This window comes from Stegostoma tigrinum, chromosome 30 (genome assembly GCF_030684315.1).
Source record: "Stegostoma tigrinum isolate sSteTig4 chromosome 30, sSteTig4.hap1, whole genome shotgun sequence".
NCBI lineage: Eukaryota > Metazoa > Chordata > Chondrichthyes > Orectolobiformes > Stegostomatidae > Stegostoma > Stegostoma tigrinum.
Genome location: NC_081383.1, coordinates 21,604,604 through 21,622,127, shown reverse-complemented (window position 1 = coordinate 21,622,127; position 17,524 = coordinate 21,604,604). Strand labels below are relative to the sequence as shown.

Here is a 17,524-nt window from a genome sequence, read left to right as displayed (position 1 = left end):
TATACGCAGAAAATAGGGAGGTGGATGGGTAGAGTGTAAACAATAGGATAGAGCTCAGAGAAAGACAGTTGGACAGAAAGGAGTTGCTAATGATCAGGCTGGGAGGGTGAATATTTGTTAATGACTAACGGGGGTGCGTAGTGGCAGGCTGTGGGGTAACAAGGCCTTCTGTGTGGGGCACCTCATTTTCCCCTGGGGACTCTACAACCCTCCAGACTCAATACCGAGTTCAATAATTTTAGTGCCTAAACTCTCCCATGTCCCCGCTCCCTTCCCCACACACCAGGCCTTGTCACCATACCTGCCATTACACACGCCCTGTTGTTAGTCACTAACAGTCCCCATTAACAACTATTCACCCTCCCAGTCTGATCGTTTCCAACTCCTTTGTCTGGCCAACTGTCTCCCCCTCTTCAGGCACTATCCTGTCGTTATTTACTCCCTACCCCACTGACCTCCCTATTTTCTACATATAAACAGACATTTTTTCCAGCCATGATCAGTTCTGAGGATGGGGGTCACTGGACCTGAAATCTTAATTCTTACTTTTCCTTCACAGATGCTGTTAGATCTGCTGAGCTTTTCCAGCAACTTTGTTTTTGTTGTGGGTTAAAGAGGAGGCAAAACTGCTTTCTTGCAATTGATCGTAATCACCACTTAGTTATATAAGCAAACAACATAGTTGTTTGCTTTATCGTTGATAAAGCACACAACTATCTCGGGCAGAAAAGCACAAGGAGAACGTTGTTAAGTCCTACACCATGGAGAAATGAGTAATTAGGCTGTAAACAAAGTTAAATGAGCTACATTACACACTTACAAAACAGAAGACTCTGTATTGGGAGGACAAAAATAGAAGAGACAATCTTTGCAAGTTACCTTTTCCCTGGAGTTATTACTCATTTATAAATAAGTCACTTCCTAGGTTATGTTCCATACTCATGTTTGGAAAGTTAATAGAAAACAGGCTTGGTATCTGCATGAATAAATTAATTAATGGGATACTTGGAAGGCACTTTATGCTATACAATGTGGTCTGTCCTACTGCAGAAATGCAATACATCTTTAACCTGATCTTCCCATGATGTTATCATATGAACTAAAAATTGCAGAAAATGTGCAGTAAATCCAAATTTGGGCTGACAAGTGACATTCATATTACATGCTCGGCATTGACCATCTCCAACAAAGATTCTAACCATCAGCCCTGACGTTCAATGACATCACTGAATACCCCACTATCAAAATCCTGGGAGGTACCTTCGTTAAGAATGGAGACTTGATTAACTATATAAAGTACATTGGTTACAAGACCAGGTCAGCAGCTAGAAGTCTTGTAGTGCATGACTCACTTCTTGACTCCCCAAAGCCTGTCTACCATCTAGAAGGCAGTCAGGAGGACGATGGAATACTCCCTATTTGCCAGGTGGTGTAATAAAAATATTACTGAGAATTCAATGAACATGTCCAACATCTCAGTAGAATGTCATTTGGAGCTGATAAGTACGACATGATAGCCATGAATTGCCAGCTATCAATTCCCAATTACATTTTTTTTAGAAACAGGGATACAATGATGATTTTAGGTATGCAAAGGACTGTTCAGGAGATCCAAAGATGCATTGAAAGTGTCTGCATGTTAACATTGATTTCAAAAATCAAGCCATTAGATCCAATTACATTTAAAACAACATACTAACTAAATTTCCTACTCTGTTGCTTGTGAGTAACTCAAAGTTATGACACTAGAATAACACAGCAGCACAAGGATTTTTGTACATGTAGAAAATACATTTTAAAGCCAGACAAGGGACAGAAAGCATTTACAGATATCTCAAAGAACGGTGAGTAAAGCATCCTTTACCTGAAAAACCACCCGTGATTTCTCCAGTAAGTACGTTCTCATATTGGCCCCCATAATGTGATACCTATGATCGAAAAGGATCTCAATGTATTTTCCAAATCGACTACTGTTGTCATTTCTTGTAGTTTTTGCATTTCCAATTGCCTATTGGAAAATGAAACATTGACACCAACATTAAAAGTAGCCAATTAATGATCATTAATAAGTGATTTGGATGCAAATAAAGGAAGAATGGTTAGCAAGTTTGCAGATGACACCAAAATAGGTGCAGTAGACCGTGATGAAAGTTAGAGTACAACAGGACCTTGATCAGATGGGCCAAGGAGTGGAAAATGGAGTTTAGTTACATAAATGTGAGGTATTACTTTTGGTAAATGGGGACAAACAAGGGCAGAACTTATGGGGAGTGTTGGTGAACAAAGATGTTTGGAGGGTGGGGGTGTAGAGTCACAGGTAGGCAGGGTGGTGAACAAGGCAATTGGCAAGTTTGCCTCCATTGGTCAGAACGTTGAGTATAATGGCTGGGATGTTGGTGCAGCTCTACAGGAAATTGAGGCCACTTTTAGAATAGTGGTGTGCACAATTCTGGTCACCCTTCCATGAGAAAGATGTTAAACTTGAGAAGGTGCACAAAAGATTTAAGGATATTTGGAGGGTTTAAGCTATGGGGAGAAGCTGCTGAATAAGCTGCTGTTTTGTCACACCATCATTGTCCCCCCTCCCCACAATCTTGCAGAGGTTTATAAAATCATAGGGGCACAGACAGGGTGAATAGCCAAGGTAGTCTTCCTAGGGTGGTGGAGTCAAACAAAAGGTTACAGGTTTAAGGCAAGAAAGGAAAGATTTTTAATAAAAAGGACCCGAGAGGTAAACTTTTCATGCAGAAGGTAGTGCGTGCATGGAACAAGCTGCCAGAGGAAGTGATGAAGGCAGGTACAATTAACTTTTCTAGAAAAGTTCTCTGAATGGGTATATTAATATAAAGCATTTGAGGGGGGTAATGGGCCAAATGGGACTAAATTTATCTCGAATATCTAGTCAACATAGACAAGTTGGACCAAAAAGGCCTGTTTCCATGCTGTACAGCTCTAATACATTGTCATTAAATGGTGTAGTCAGAACAAGTGCAGCACAACTAAAAAAGGTGAGGAAGAGGGGAGAGCCCACACTATTTGTCATTCATCACAGAATGAGCCATGCATTTTGCCATGATATTCCTGTACAGCTACAACCCAACTGTTTTTTCAATTAGTTATCAATCATTACAACATATCCACAAAAAGCAGGTATTCCAAAGTATTTTTTCAAAAAATACTACCAGACCTTTAAATCAAGCCTACATATATGTTAGTGTACAAACCATACCTCCATAATAGGGTTGGATGCTAGGACCTTCTCCTCTACATTGGATTCACCTGCAGATCCTCCAACAGTTGCAAAATAGCGCATTATGTACTTAGCAGACAGAGTTTTTCCTGCTCCAGATTCTCCACTTATTATAATGGATTGGTTCTTTTCTTCTCTGAAAAAGAGAAAGATAACTTTCTCGTGTCACCATACATCCAGCTATGAAAAACTGGTAGGGCTAACATCTTGAGCTCAATTCATTTCAACAGAAAAAAAAAGAGCCACAGTACCCGACAACACAAAAAAGGTAAGGCCACAATGAAATGGTGGATGAAAACATTGAGTGAATGAAGACAAACTCCAGTCTCAGTAGAGAAAGCACTCAAAGTTAAATACAGGGCAAACAAAAATATGAACATTCCAAATTCATAACTCAAATACAGCAAAACCCAACTCCCCACGTTAGCAAAACAAACCATGAGGAAAAAACACAAATTTGAACCAGGTCGGAAAGGTTAGTTTGCCATACAATGTACTTAATTGGCAGTAAAGTATCAAATATTGTTGTAATTGTGGGGGGAAGTGATCAAAAACAAACATTTTATGTAAGTGCAGAACATTGAACCAAACGACCTTCAAGCTAAAGCAAAATTATGCAGGACAGTTGTTTAAAAAAGGCACAATTATCAGCAAACATTTAAGCCCAACTTCTTACTCCAGAGGTCTAACATCTAGTTAGCATTGATATCAAAAGATTAAGTAAAATTGGGAACTAATGAACTGAACATGAAATATACAATGAAACAAATTAGACCAAACTAACCAAATATGGCATTCAGACAATTGTGCATGGCATCTGATTGAAAGCACAACACACAGGCAGTGAAGGTCATTCATCAACAGATGAGAAATACAATTAGGTGCAGAGTTAAGAGGAATTCATCTTTATTCAGCAACTTGATGAGCATAGCTTTTGTTGTGCACATTTAGCAAAAATACTTGGTGCACATTACTTCTAGAAACGAGACACATGTATGTAATTAAAAAAGGGTAAGTCAAGTTTTCTTGGTAGTCTTAAAATTTTTAGGATTAGATGCATGTTTTGGTCTCTTGCACATCAAATCCTGGCATTTATTGCAAAAGAATTGGATTGTGAAAAGAAATGGTGTTAATATTAGAACACATTGATGAGATCACACCTGGAATATTGGTGGCCAGTTTTGGTCTCCTTACTTGAGAGAGATATGGTGGTACTGCAGGCAGTTCAGAAGACGAGGTTCACAATGTTTCAACCTGGAACTAGAGGGCTGCAGTACATGGAGTGGTTGAATGGCTTGTGCTCACTATAGTTTAAAATAACAGTGGTGGCGGGGTGAAGTCTGGTTAGTGTCCCCTTCTTTCGGAGGTGGGGGGGGACAAAACGGGGCGAGGTCGTGACTACAGGCCTAGGAAATCTGCTAAGTTGCAGGGCAGGAGAATGAGCCATAAAATCAGATGGGAAGAAGTGAGGCAAGAACTGTAACTCCAGTCACTGGCATGGTGTAGCTAACCCCACTACAACAGCAGCCTTTTCGTCCCACCATTAATTGTTGTACCTTCAGCTGCTTAGTTCAAGTAAAAGCCTCCAGCAAACTCCTCAGCCTCTAAGATTCTTACTAAAAATTAACCCAAGACAAGCAAGCTTTTGGGTCTTCTCCACCATCCTCCTCACATTAAGTCACCTTCAGAAGTCTGTTTTTTTAAAAAGCTATTTAAATGCAAGTCACTGTTCAATGTTTAGCTGTGCTCATCATTAGATGCCAGTTTACACATCTTTGCGAATAATTCAGCTGCTGGCAATTCAATCCACTAACAAGAGACAATTTTAGTCAACTCAAAATTCTAATCAGCCCCATATCCTGCCTTTTTTGTTCAGCTTTTTTGAGATTGCTGGTCTCAGTTTGGATTAGCAGATCATGCTGAACATTCTTTTAGAGACACAAACCAGATGCTTCTTTATGAAATTCAACTGGATGCCATTTTGATACAAGAAATCATATTCAACAGCTTTTCAGTGCAGCACATTAGGGCTTCAACCTCACACATACTCACCTATCCATCTGCTTATATGCTTCTTCAGCAACAGCAAAGATATGGGGATCCATATCACCCACATTCTGTCCACTATAAGCATAAATTACATCATCTCCATAAAGAGGGAGTTGTTCATATGGATTGACAGCAACAAGAACAATACCTACAAGAGAAGTTCAAAGAGTTTTAAGGAAATTAAGAATTCAAGGTGACTGTTTAGAATTATAGAGTAATTGTAGCATAGTGTTACTCAACATATTTACACCAGTTTTCAAGATTAGCAGAAATACAGCTGCACAGTGCCCTGATAGTCAAACAGGGGAACTTATAAATGGGGAACAAAGGTAGCAGACAAATTTAATACATACTTTGTCATCCCTTCTGAAAACAGAGCCAAGAGTCCTAGACCAGGAAAATAATAATGGCGTGGAACACAAGATCTAGTGAGAGGGAGGAACTGACTGAAGTGATTTAATTTAGTTTATTTTTGTCACATATACTTAAATACAGTGAAAAGTTTTGTTTTGCATGCAGTACAGGCAGCTCATTGTATGCCTTGCTCTGTTTAATCACCCAATGTTACAGCTGCACAGGAGGCGCAAAAGCATTATTAACGTTAGATTTGAAATTTGAGAAGTCCATTCAGCAGGGAAGAATCTGTTGGTACAGGTTTAAGCTTTTGTATCTCTTGCCTGATGGAAGAGGCTGGAAGGAGACTATACCTGGGCTGGGGGGCGGGGGGGGGGATCTTTGACGTTGGTTGACAGCAACGGACGAGTGTAGATGGAATCAATGGATGGGAGGTTGGCTTGCACAATGATCTGGGCTGTGTCTGCGACTTTCTGTAGTTTCTCATGGTGCCAGGCATTATGCACCCAGAGAATGCTTTTATGGTACATTTGTAAAACTTGAGTATTTTTGGACATGTTGAATTTCCTAAACGACCTGAAGAAGAGGAGACATTGTGCCTTCTTGGCTGTTGCATCTACATGGGTGGTCCAGGACAGGTCAATTTCACTCCTAGGATCTTGATGCTCTCAACCGTCTCCTCCTCAGCTCCACTGACGTAAAGAGGGCTGTGTCCTTTTTTTTCCTTCCTGAAGTCAACGATCAGCTGTTTAGTTTGAGGGAGAGATTGTTATCTATGCACCATGACACCAAGCATTCTGACACCATTGTTTGATGGAGAAATGGATTGTATGGAGCCTGATAAATCCCTGAACCCAATAATTTACACCCCAAAACAAAGCAACAGGCATAATACTGCACAATGATTTCTTTTATGGAGTAGAGCAGCACGAGTGATAAACACATTTTAAAGGGGTTGGGAGAAGAGGAGGAGGGCAATCTTACTGCAACTCTATGAAGTGTTGGAGAGACTACATCTGGAGATCTGAGGGCAGCTTTTTGGCCCCCTTATTTGCAAAGAGGAAAGATAGCATCTCATTGGAGGAAGGTCAGGAGGTGGTTAACTGGGATGATCCCCAGTATGGAGGGATTGTCTTTATAAAGAAAGATTAAAGAGTTTGGGACTCTAGAACAATAAGAGGTGATCTCATTGAGACACCTAGGATTCTTAAAAGGGGCTTGTCAGGGTGTGCACTGAGATGATGTTTCCCCACATGGGGAAATCTAGGGCCAGCAAGCTTAGTCTTGGAAGTCTTAGAATAAAAGGGGTATCAATTTAAGACTGAGGTGGATTGAGTGAAATGAGCTCCTGGTTACAGAGCATTGTGGGCAGAGTCATGGTGTATAATTGGATCATGATACAGATAGATTCTTGGTCATTCAGGGAAAATCAAGGATTATGGAGAAAAAGTATAGGAAAGTGGGTGTTGGAGGAACGTTGGACCAGCTACAATACTGCTAAATAACAAAGCGGACTTTAGGAGCTGAATGGTCTACTCCTGTTCTTATTTCTGGTAGGTCTTAAATTCATCTAAAGCAGAGGAATAAACAAATTCCAGATTGAAGAGGGAGGTAGGTCATTGACTGAATGCAGAAAGAAAGAACAGCACAGGTTATCCACATTAACAGAACTGGCCAATTTTCCTTCAATTTTAAAAACAAGTAAACTTACCACAATATGTATAAATGTTGTTGAACTCTAAAAACCTCACTTTCAAGTTGTGAAGTACTGCAGGTTCATGGAGGTAACTGAGTGCAGTCAAGTCATCTTCACCCATTAAAATGTCAGGGTTCCGCAGATATGGCAACTCTGTTTTTTTATTAACGTGATATTCCATGTTCTGCAGCAAAATCATTAGAACATATCTTACTCAAAAAGAAACTAGAGACTTGCCCAAAAAAGGTTCTTTAATAAAGATTTTGTTAGAAATCTTTATTTCCATGGTAATTGCAGGGCTGTTCATGAACAGGGAACAAATCAACTGTCAGCATTTGGAGGCATGTCAACAGCTTGGTCAAGAAAAGTAATTAAGAAATCTCTATCTCAGTAACTGTAAGAATTAAGCTACAAAGATTCCACTGTTTTACAGTGAAGAGAAGTGCTATACAAGTGTCAGACAAAGCAAAACACTAGACACCATTTTTGTTATTAACACAAGTTAAACATTCATGGCTGCAACAATCACATACATTTATAAATTTCTGGCATCTCAACCCAGCCACTGCCTCATTTAGGCTGCCTGCACTGCACCATTTGAGCTGTGATAGCTGTAGTTCTTATACATATATAGTTTCAAATATTTCCAGTGTCTCTATATTTTGCCTTCCAATCTCTGTTGCAGGCTTACTTCCTTCAGTGTTAGACCCTAATTGACTAGGGTGCCTCAAAAGAAAAAGATAAACTTTGGAAAAACAGATACCATCACAACACCTATTTTCCAAACAAATACAGCCAGGCCCCCTTACAATTCACTTATTCCAGATCTAAAAAACAGTATAAGTACCAGATATCCAGGCAATTACAGAGTCAGAGACAGAGACATATAGCACAGAAACTCATTCGTTGATCCAACTCCTCCACACAAACCAGGCATCTCAATCTGGCCTAGTCCCTTTTGCCATCATTTGACCCATATCTCTCAACCTTTCCTGTTCATGTGCTCATCCAGATGCCTTTTAGATGTTGTCATGGTATCCACTTCTACCACCTCCTTTGGAAGCTTGTTCCACACATCTACATGAAAAAAAAAACTTATCCCTCAGATCACAAAATCTTTCCCCCCGTCACTTTAAACCTAATGTCCTCTAGTTTTGGACCCCCTTACCAAGGGAAAGGGACTTAGCTATTTACCCTATCCATGCCCCTCATGACTTTGTAAAAGTCTGTAGGGTCATCCACTAGTCACCAACCCTCCAGGAAGGGATGGCCCAGCCTATTCAGCCTCTCCCTATAGTTCAAACTCTCAGATTCTAGTAACATCCTTTTAAATTTTTCTGAACCTTCAAGTTTATCAACATCCTTCCTATAGAAAGGCAACCAGAAGGCGGCAGTACTCCAATAGTGGCCTCACCAATGTCCTGTACAGCCACAATAGGATCCCAACTCCAACATTAAATGCTCTGACTAATGAAGGCAATCATGCCAAATGCATATGCTTTTCATGTCAATGTCCCAAGAATTCACTAGTGTGCACCATGTGGGAATTCTTGCTAACCAAAATTCCTGTATGGTATTGCAAACAGCAGTCCTGGCTAGTAGCATGGAATATCTGACCTTTCCACTGGGCACCTTGAAGAGGCTGACAAACCGGCTGGCAAGGGGTGAGGCAGGAATGAACAAAGTAAGGAATAAAATCAAAGGCAGTGTCAGTGGTGATTGAGTCAGACAAACAGAGTGAGTGTAAATTGGGAATTTGGTTCACAGTAGGAATTCCTTGCAGAGGTGAAAAGCAGAGCTTCACATTAGGTTTACTTCAAGGCGGTCTCCAGGGATTAGAGACCCGCAGGAGAGAATAAAAGGCAGAGCGAGAGGTTGACCTGCAGCAAGATCCACAGCAGAGTGGGAGAACGTACTAGGAGGTGAGCAGTGCAGAGTAAACAACTGATTAGCAAAACAAATTTTTAAACCATTACTAACATCAGACTGTACTTCGATCTCTACTTTTCTTTGAAATAGAAAAATAGATTAACTTTAAATATAGCACCAGTGTCAGTGAACAGGGGATCTAGAATAATCAATAAATAGATTTAAAATCAAAAGTTATACGATAGCAGGATGGGGAAACACTTGCTACAGATGCTTGCTCTGGATCATCATGTTCGTGGAATCAGAGTCAAAGATTTAGAGTCCAAGCTGTAGATATTGTGCTACATCAGGGAAAGGTGCATACCTTTCAGACTAAGCAATACAGAGTTAGTCTGTGAGCAGGGGCACAACATCACTGCAGGCGAGGCAGACAGAGACCCAGGGGGTCACATTTGATGATCTTTTAACTGAATGATTGCAGGGGCCGAAGTTCTTCCAAACCATGTGGAAGAGATTGGGAACTGCAGGGAGGATTAACAAACTGACCATGACCCACAAACATTGGAAAGCTGTAAATGGTAGGGAACAGTACAATTAGAAAGATAGATACTGTTCTCTGCAGTCCTTGGCACAAGTCACAAAGTCTGTGTTGCCTGCCTGGTGCCAGGGTAAGGACATCTCCTCAGGGCTTCAGGGGAACATAGGATGGGATTGGTCAAATTCAGTTGTGGTACTAACAAAATTGAAAGACCAGAAAAGGAGGTGATGCTGAAAGACTTAGAATAACTTTCAGCGAAATTACAAAGCAGAACCTTCAAAGAAATCATCTCAATGACCAGCTGAGCTATGAGCAAACTGATGTCAGATAACCAAAGTCAAGAGATAAATTTGTGGAGGTAGTTTGGGTTTTCATGCAGCACGGGCACCGTTACCGAAGTATTTGGAGATAACAAGGTATGGAACTGGAGGAACACAGTAGGTCAGGCAGCAGAGGAGCAGGAAAGTTGACGTTTCAGGTCAGGACCCTTCTTTAGGCAGGGAGGCAGCCGGGAGCTCAGAAATAAATACAGCGAGGAGGAGTGGGGCTAGGGAAAGTAGGTGGGATGGTGTTAGGTGAGTGCAGGCAGGTAGTGTTGGGGAATGGTCAGTGGAGGTGGGAGAGAAGATGGGCTGGTTGTGTCAGATCAAGGAGGCAGGGATGAGAGGGAGGGTTGGCCATGGGATGAGACTAGGGGTGGGGAGATTTTGAAATTAGTAAAATCCACATTGAGATCATTTGGGTTGTAGGCTCCCAAGGCAGAATGAGGTGCTGTTCCTCCAGTATCCGGGTGGCATCACTGACACTGTTGGAGGCCCAGGATGGACACATTGTCCAGGGAGTGGGAGGGTAACAGCTGAAATGGTTCATGACTGGAAGGAGTTGTTGTTTATTGCAAACAACGTAGGTGCTCTACAAAGTGGTCTCCGAGCCTTCGCTCGGTCTCCCCAATGTACAGGAGGCCACATCAGGAGCAGATGCAGTAGGCCACATTTGCAGATGTGCAGGTGAACCTCTGTCTGATGTGGAAGGACTTTTGGTTCTTTGGATGGAGGTGAGGGAGTGTAGGAGATGTAGCACTTCCTGCTGTTTGCAGGGAAAGGTGCCAAGTTGGCTGGGCTAACGGGGGGGGGGGGGGGGGGGTATAGAGCAGACAAGGGAGTTACAGAGAGTGTGGTCCCCGTTGAAGGGGGAAGAGAGAAATATATCCTTGGTTCTGTGGTCAGGTTGCAGGTGGTGGAAGTGGCAGAGAATGATATGTTGAATATGGAAGTTGGTGGTTGATATGTGTGGTCAAGGGGAAATTCTGTCTTTGTTTTTTATTGGGGGAGGGGCTGAGAGAGGGCAGCAGTGTGAGAAACACAAGAAATGCAGTCAAGAGCATTTTCAACCAAAGGTGTTGGGGGGGGTGGGGTGTGCAAGGAGACAGTGCAGTACTTGAAATAAGAGGACATCTGCGATGTTTAGGAGTGGAACACCCGATCTTGGGAGCAGACAGTAGAGGCAGAGGAATTGGGAGCATGGTATCACATTCTTGTGGAAAGGAGGGTGGCAAGATGATGTAGGTTCTAAATCAGTTAGAGAGAGATAAATAAGGGAGACAGTACTGATGGGACTAGTCTATAGACCCCCTAACAGGAACTATACTCTAGGACAGAATAAAAATCAGGAAAGGAGGGAATGCAAAACAATATATTGGTCATAGGGGAACGCATCTTCATGTAGATTGGCAGAGTTAGACTGGCAGAAGTAGCCACAAGGAAAAATTCAGTGTATTCAGGACAGTTTCCTAGAATGTCTTAGATCCAACCAAGGATCAGCATGGGTTCTAACAATATGCACTGAGGGTGGTTTAATATTATGAATAAAAATTCCTTACGTAACAGGGGCCATTACATAATAGAATTTAGCAGTCGGAGTGAGAAATTTGGGTTGGAAACAACAGTATTTAGCTTAAGGATAATTAGACAGGCATGAGGGCATCATTGGCCAGAGTGAATTGGAATTTACCAGAAAAGACAAAATCAGTGGCTGTCGTTTAAGAAAATAGTTTGTGACTCCACAATGATATATCTCACTGAGGAATGGCAGGGGGCAGGCACACTAAGCCAAGCAGATTTAACCAAGTTAAGGACAGCACCAAATTGAAAAAGAGAAAGTACAATGGGGCAAAAATAAGAGATAAACCAGCTTATTAGAAGCATTTTAAAAAGACAAAGATAATCAAAAGCAATAAAAAAAGGGCAAAAATAAACTGAGGACAAACTGGCAATAAAACCAGACAAAGACCTTCTTTAAAATAGAGGGGGGCCAAAGTGAACATTTGCCCCTGTGGGAGATGAGGTAGGGAACTACTAAAATGAGAGAAATCAGGAAATGAAAGAAGGAATTGAATAAAAACCTTCAGGTCCTTGTGGTAGAATACACTTATAACGTTTTTGGAATGCTGTGTCATAAGAACAGAAGTAGGCCACTCACTCCTTAAGCCTGCTCTGCCTCTCATATAACATCAGGTTGATCTGTTCCTTACCTCTATACTCCTGCCTTGGCCCCACACCCTTTGATGCCATCGCTGAACAAAAAAATATGGGTTTCAGATTTAGTACTGACTGCTGTTTGAGGAAGAGAATCCCAAACCTCCACTACTCTTTACATGCAGAATTGCTAATATCTCTCCGGAGTGTCTTGGTCTGGTTGATAGTTTATGCCTCCAGTTGTAGAATCTTCAACCTATGGAAGGCTTGTCTTTATGCACCCAGTCTTTCCCTACTTCATAGCCTGAAGACCTTAGATTAACATAAACACTTTATTGTCTGGAATTTAGGAGGTTAAGACCTAGTTTGTCTCTTCTCTCCTCAACTTAACTCCTGAAGTCCAGGTATCACCATTAGAAACCATGTTTAACATCATTCCTAAGGTGTGCTGCCCAGATCTGTTCACAGCAGCAGTCCAACCAGGGTTTTGTACAACTGCAGCATAACTACATTCTTATACTCCAGCTCTTTGGACATGAAAGCCAGAATTCCATTAATTGCCTTGGCTATTTAAAAAGAGGCAAAAAAGTGGAGTTGAGATATAAAAGGAAGAGGAAGATAGGAATGAATGGTGATAGACGAAAAGGTAAAGACCCAGTACGTTGAACTAGATGAATCAGTGCAGTGCATGTGGGATAAAAGAGGACACTAAATTTCAGACAAATTAATTGAAAAGGGAACAGATGTTTACAAAGAATTTTCTGGTGAAAGAAGTTCCCAACTTGGAAAATTTAGAGATGTAAGAATTCAACTTTTGCATATACCCAGAATCTCTAGATTAGTTTTACTTCCCGAGGTAGGCAAAACAAACTTGCAGCATACTGACAACACAGCACTATTTGCAAAATCAGAAGAGTCCCTAGACAACACCATAGATCAAGTAAAATCTTGAAGTTTAGACTAGGGACTAAAAACAAAAGGCAGTCATCCATTAGAAGAAACTACAACCAGCATTGAAGCAGTTGGTATCACACTGGAACAAGCAGACATGTTTTATTTTGGACAAGTGACGAAAGATGGAAGGTGTGCTGCAGAACTTGAGAGTATATAGAAAGTCAGACAATTTTGCTCAGAAGAAAGAAATAGTCACAAGAAAATTAAAAAGAAACTTGGTTAGGGAGAAAAAGACTCAAGATGCTACATTCTACACACTTTTGGGATGCCAGAAGAACCCTGGACAATTAAAAACAATGGGAGTAAATAAAAAGCCTTCAAAAAAGGATGACACTATGGCATATGCTGAGTAACCCATATACACACACACCACAAAAAAGTAATGGGTATTTCAAGTTAAGAACAAAAGTAACTGTTCAAAGTGAACCTAGAAAACAGGAGGTCAGTATTTTAGACATTTGATCAGAGTCCAAAATGTACAGATTTCTCTGCTAGAGGGTAAAGGGGAAGGCAACAGAAAGGCAGCACAGTCGGATGACAAATGAGTGGCTGCATGCACAGGTAGCGAGATTGACACAGGATGGCATTCGAGAGAACCAAGCTAATCACCTGACTGGCTACAAGCAAAATTCTCATGGACTGCAACAATTGTGGCCAGAGGGAATTCTCAGTGCATTTGAAGTGGATGAAATATGAAGCAGTACACATGCCCAACCCCTAGGTATAAATAACATCTTAAAAACGGTTAATTTTCTAGCTAGGAAGGAATTCAATATTAGTCATTTTAGTCCACATCTTGCCAAATTACATTACACTGTGCCATCAAGTCATTTACTTTCACCATTTTCAGTTCTTCATATGAAGAAACAAAAAAAAGACAAATGGAGGGTTAGATCACTGAATCCCTACTGTGCAGAGGCCATTCAGCCCATCAAGGTTTGCACTATCCCTCTGAAGAGCATCCCACTTCAGCCCCACCCTATTCCTGTAATCCTCCATTTCCCCCGTGGTTAACTCACCTAGTCTGCACATGCCTGGACACTCTTGGGGCAATTTACCATTGCCAATCCACCTAATCTGTCCATTTTTGCACCGTGGGAGGAAACTCATGCAGACAGTGTCAGGTTTACACAGTTGCACAAGGCTGAATTGAACCAGGGTCCCTGGTATGGAGGCAAATGTGCTAACCAGAGTTAACACATGGATCCACCCTGGTCAACACCAAAACGAGTCATACTAGTTAACTAACTTATCAGAAGCAGTGTAAATCCCAAAATTGTACTACAGCAAGACTTTTGCCCTGAAAATAGGAGGTTTTTACTGATAGCAGCTGTTCCTACCTCAGCCCAGGACATGCAAATTTGAGTTGACATCCAATGGTTATTTAGACTAATGAAGTTATTATTTGAAATATTTCATATTTGGCCAGGCCCCATTTTTCAAAGGATATAGTGCAACTGAGAATAACTGTTGGAAAAACTGGCAGAACAATGTTAACTTTTTGCAGTCAGATCTTTATCTAGCCATTTCAGTTTCTTAATATTTTAAAGCTTTTTTCACCAAGCCATTTGGATGGAAGCTTTCAAGTCATAAGAAAACTATTTTGCAAGTGAATCAATGATCAAAAATATATCTCTACCATCATCAAGCAAGTTTGTATTAAACACTGAAAAATTATTTCAGTTTGGATACTTTCGCTTGTTAGATTTATGCAAACTTTTTATACTAACAACTTCGACAAATGCAACCATTTGGCACAAAATTTCTGCTTTGAACATTTCTCATTACTGGAACAGGCAATAAATCCAAACCTGCCACTAGAGGGCAGTGTGTAGTGATTTTTTTTTTTTATTTCTCCTTCCCTTCTCTCTCACTCCGCTACCACCCCACGGCCCTACAATGTGTAGCAACAGTAACAATTCCACAAAACAGAACTTTCAATTTAATAACCCATAACTTTGCTTTTGACCAGCACACCACACATCATACTAACTTGTTTAAAGTGGTCACAAATCTGACACCACCCCCCACACGACTCACGGATTTGACAGCACTGAATTGCTTATGGGAGGCATTTCGTGTCCATAAAACTTTACTTCAGCTTTCAAGTTTTTTTTTAAATAATGGAAACATTATGTTACAGTGGAAAGTCAGTTTATATGACTGCACAATTCCAAAACAGGCCAACATCTGATTACAATGTTTCATTGTCAGTGCAAAAAAAAACCCTATCTCCACCTCATCACATCTGTGTCTTGTTTAAGATTGGTAAAACTATTAAAGTAGGACCTTTAGAATAAAGACGTCCCAAGGTACTTGACAGAAGTGTTATACAAAATTTGATGCCAAACCAGGAGAGATTCAAGCAGATGACCAAAAATTTGATTAGAGTTAGCTTTCAAGAACCTTCAGATGGAAGGAGCAGGCATCCGGGAGTGTTGGTTCTAAATCAGTTTAAGAGAGAGAGACAGACAGACGCCGGGACACACAACACAGTTTATATTTGTTAGACAGACGTGTGTTTTAAGATCTTAATATGCTTATTCAAAGCCTCTTGCCTTTCTCGAAAGTGTAGGTTTTAATTGAGCTTTTGTTTTCTGAAAAACCTTCAGCTCTAGAACTTGTGCAGTCACACTTGCGGCACTAAACCTGAGCAGCTCAATGAATTTTCCAGCAGGTAACTGGACAAAAGTTTTGAATGGCAAAGAGGGTCCCATTTACTTGAAGATAAAGTTTCTGTTGTACCATCTGAAAATAAGTTCCCCAAACTGAATTGTGCAAGACTTACATCATGCAAACGGCAGCATTTTTAAAAGTGATTTGTTCTATTTTTAAAATCCATTAACAGGATGCGGGTGTCACTGGCTAGGCAGCATTCATTGCCATCCCTAATTGCCAAGAGGGCAGTTCAGAGTCAACCACATTGTTGTGGGCCTGGAATCACACATAGGCCAGACCAGGTGGGGATGGCAGTTTCCTTCTCTAAAAGGAGAAGAGTGAACATTAGTGGTGACTTACTCACAAGCACTTGTGATTACCAAGATAACTACAGGTTGACTCAAATGTTTATTAAAACTTGATATCTACAGCTACATGTTTCATTGCTGAAAATTGAAATACTTCCTTGATTGTTAGTGTTAATAACAATTTCAAATGGCTAAAAACACTGATTTAACAACTTTAGGGCACATTTTAGAATGATTAACTTAAACAGGCTTATGTTCTATTCTTCAGAGATAATGGGAACTGCAGATGCTGGAGAATCTAAGATAATAAAATGTGAGGCTGGATGAACACAGCAGGCCAAGCAGCATCTCAGGAGCACAAAAGCCGATGTTTCGGGCCTAGACCCTTCATCAGAGAGGGGGATGGGGTGAGGGTTCTGGAATAAATAGGGTGGGGGGGGGGGGGGGGGAGAGGCGGACTGAAGATGGAGAGAAAAGAAGATAGGTGGAGATTTTGAAGCTGGTGAAGTCCACATTGATACCATTAGGCTGCAGGGTTCCCAAGCGGAATATGAGTTGCTGTTCCTGCAACCTTCGGGTGGCATCATTGTGGCACTGCAGGAGGCCCATGATGGACATGTCATCTAAAGAATGGGGGGGGGGGGGGGGGGGGGGAAGAGTGGAAATGGTTTGCGACTGGGAGGTGCAGTTGTATGTTGCGAACTGAGCGGAGGTGTTCTGCAAAGCGGTCCCCAAGCCTCCGCTTGGTTTCCCCAAAGTAGAGGAAGCCACACCGGGTACAGTGGATGCAGTAGACCACATTGGCAGATGTGCAGGTGAACTTCTGCTTAATGTGGAATGTCATCTTGGGGCCTGGGATAGGGGTGAGGGAGGAGATGTGGGTGCAAGTGTAGCATTTCCTGTGGTTGCAGGGGAAGGTGCCGGGTGTGGTGGGGTTGGAGGGCAGTGTGGAGCGAACAAGGGAGTCACGGAGAGAGTGGTCTCTCCGGAAAGCAGACAGGGGTGGGGATGGAAAAATGTCTTGGGTGGTGGGGTCGGATTGTAGATGGCGGAAGTGTCGGAGGATGATGCGTTGTATCCGGAGGTTGTTGGGGTGGTGTGTGAGAACGAGGGGGATCCTCTTTAGGCGGTTGTGGCAGGGGCAGGGTGTGAGGGATGTGTTGTGGGAAATGCGGGAGATGCGGTCAAGGGCGTTCTTGATCACTGTGGGGGTGGGGGGGGGGGGGAAAGAGAGGAGAGAGAAGTTGCGGTCCTTGAAGAACTTGGACATCTGGGACGTGCGGGAGTGGAATGTCTTATTGTAGGAGCAGATGCGGCAGAGGTGGAGGAATTGGGAATAGGGGATGGAATTTTTGCAGGAGGGTGGGTGGGAGA

At 41.7% G+C, this 17,524-nt stretch overlaps 1 protein-coding gene across 1 annotated transcript in view; it reads right to left on the bottom strand.

Moving 5' to 3' along the window:
* LOC125465649 (unconventional myosin-Vb-like) overlaps nucleotides 1-17,524 on the bottom strand; it is a 139,038-nt gene that overhangs the window by 115,955 nt on the left and 5,559 nt on the right. Inside the window, exons 3-6 of the mRNA XM_059638583.1 lie at nucleotides 7,365-7,533; nucleotides 5,303-5,447; nucleotides 3,230-3,386; nucleotides 1,865-2,008 (exon numbers count right to left, since the gene is read on the bottom strand). Of these exons, the coding sequence (XP_059494566.1) occupies nucleotides 1,865-2,008; nucleotides 3,230-3,386; nucleotides 5,303-5,447; nucleotides 7,365-7,533 (615 nt within the window). The remainder of the gene's footprint in view (nucleotides 1-1,864; nucleotides 2,009-3,229; nucleotides 3,387-5,302; nucleotides 5,448-7,364; nucleotides 7,534-17,524) is intronic.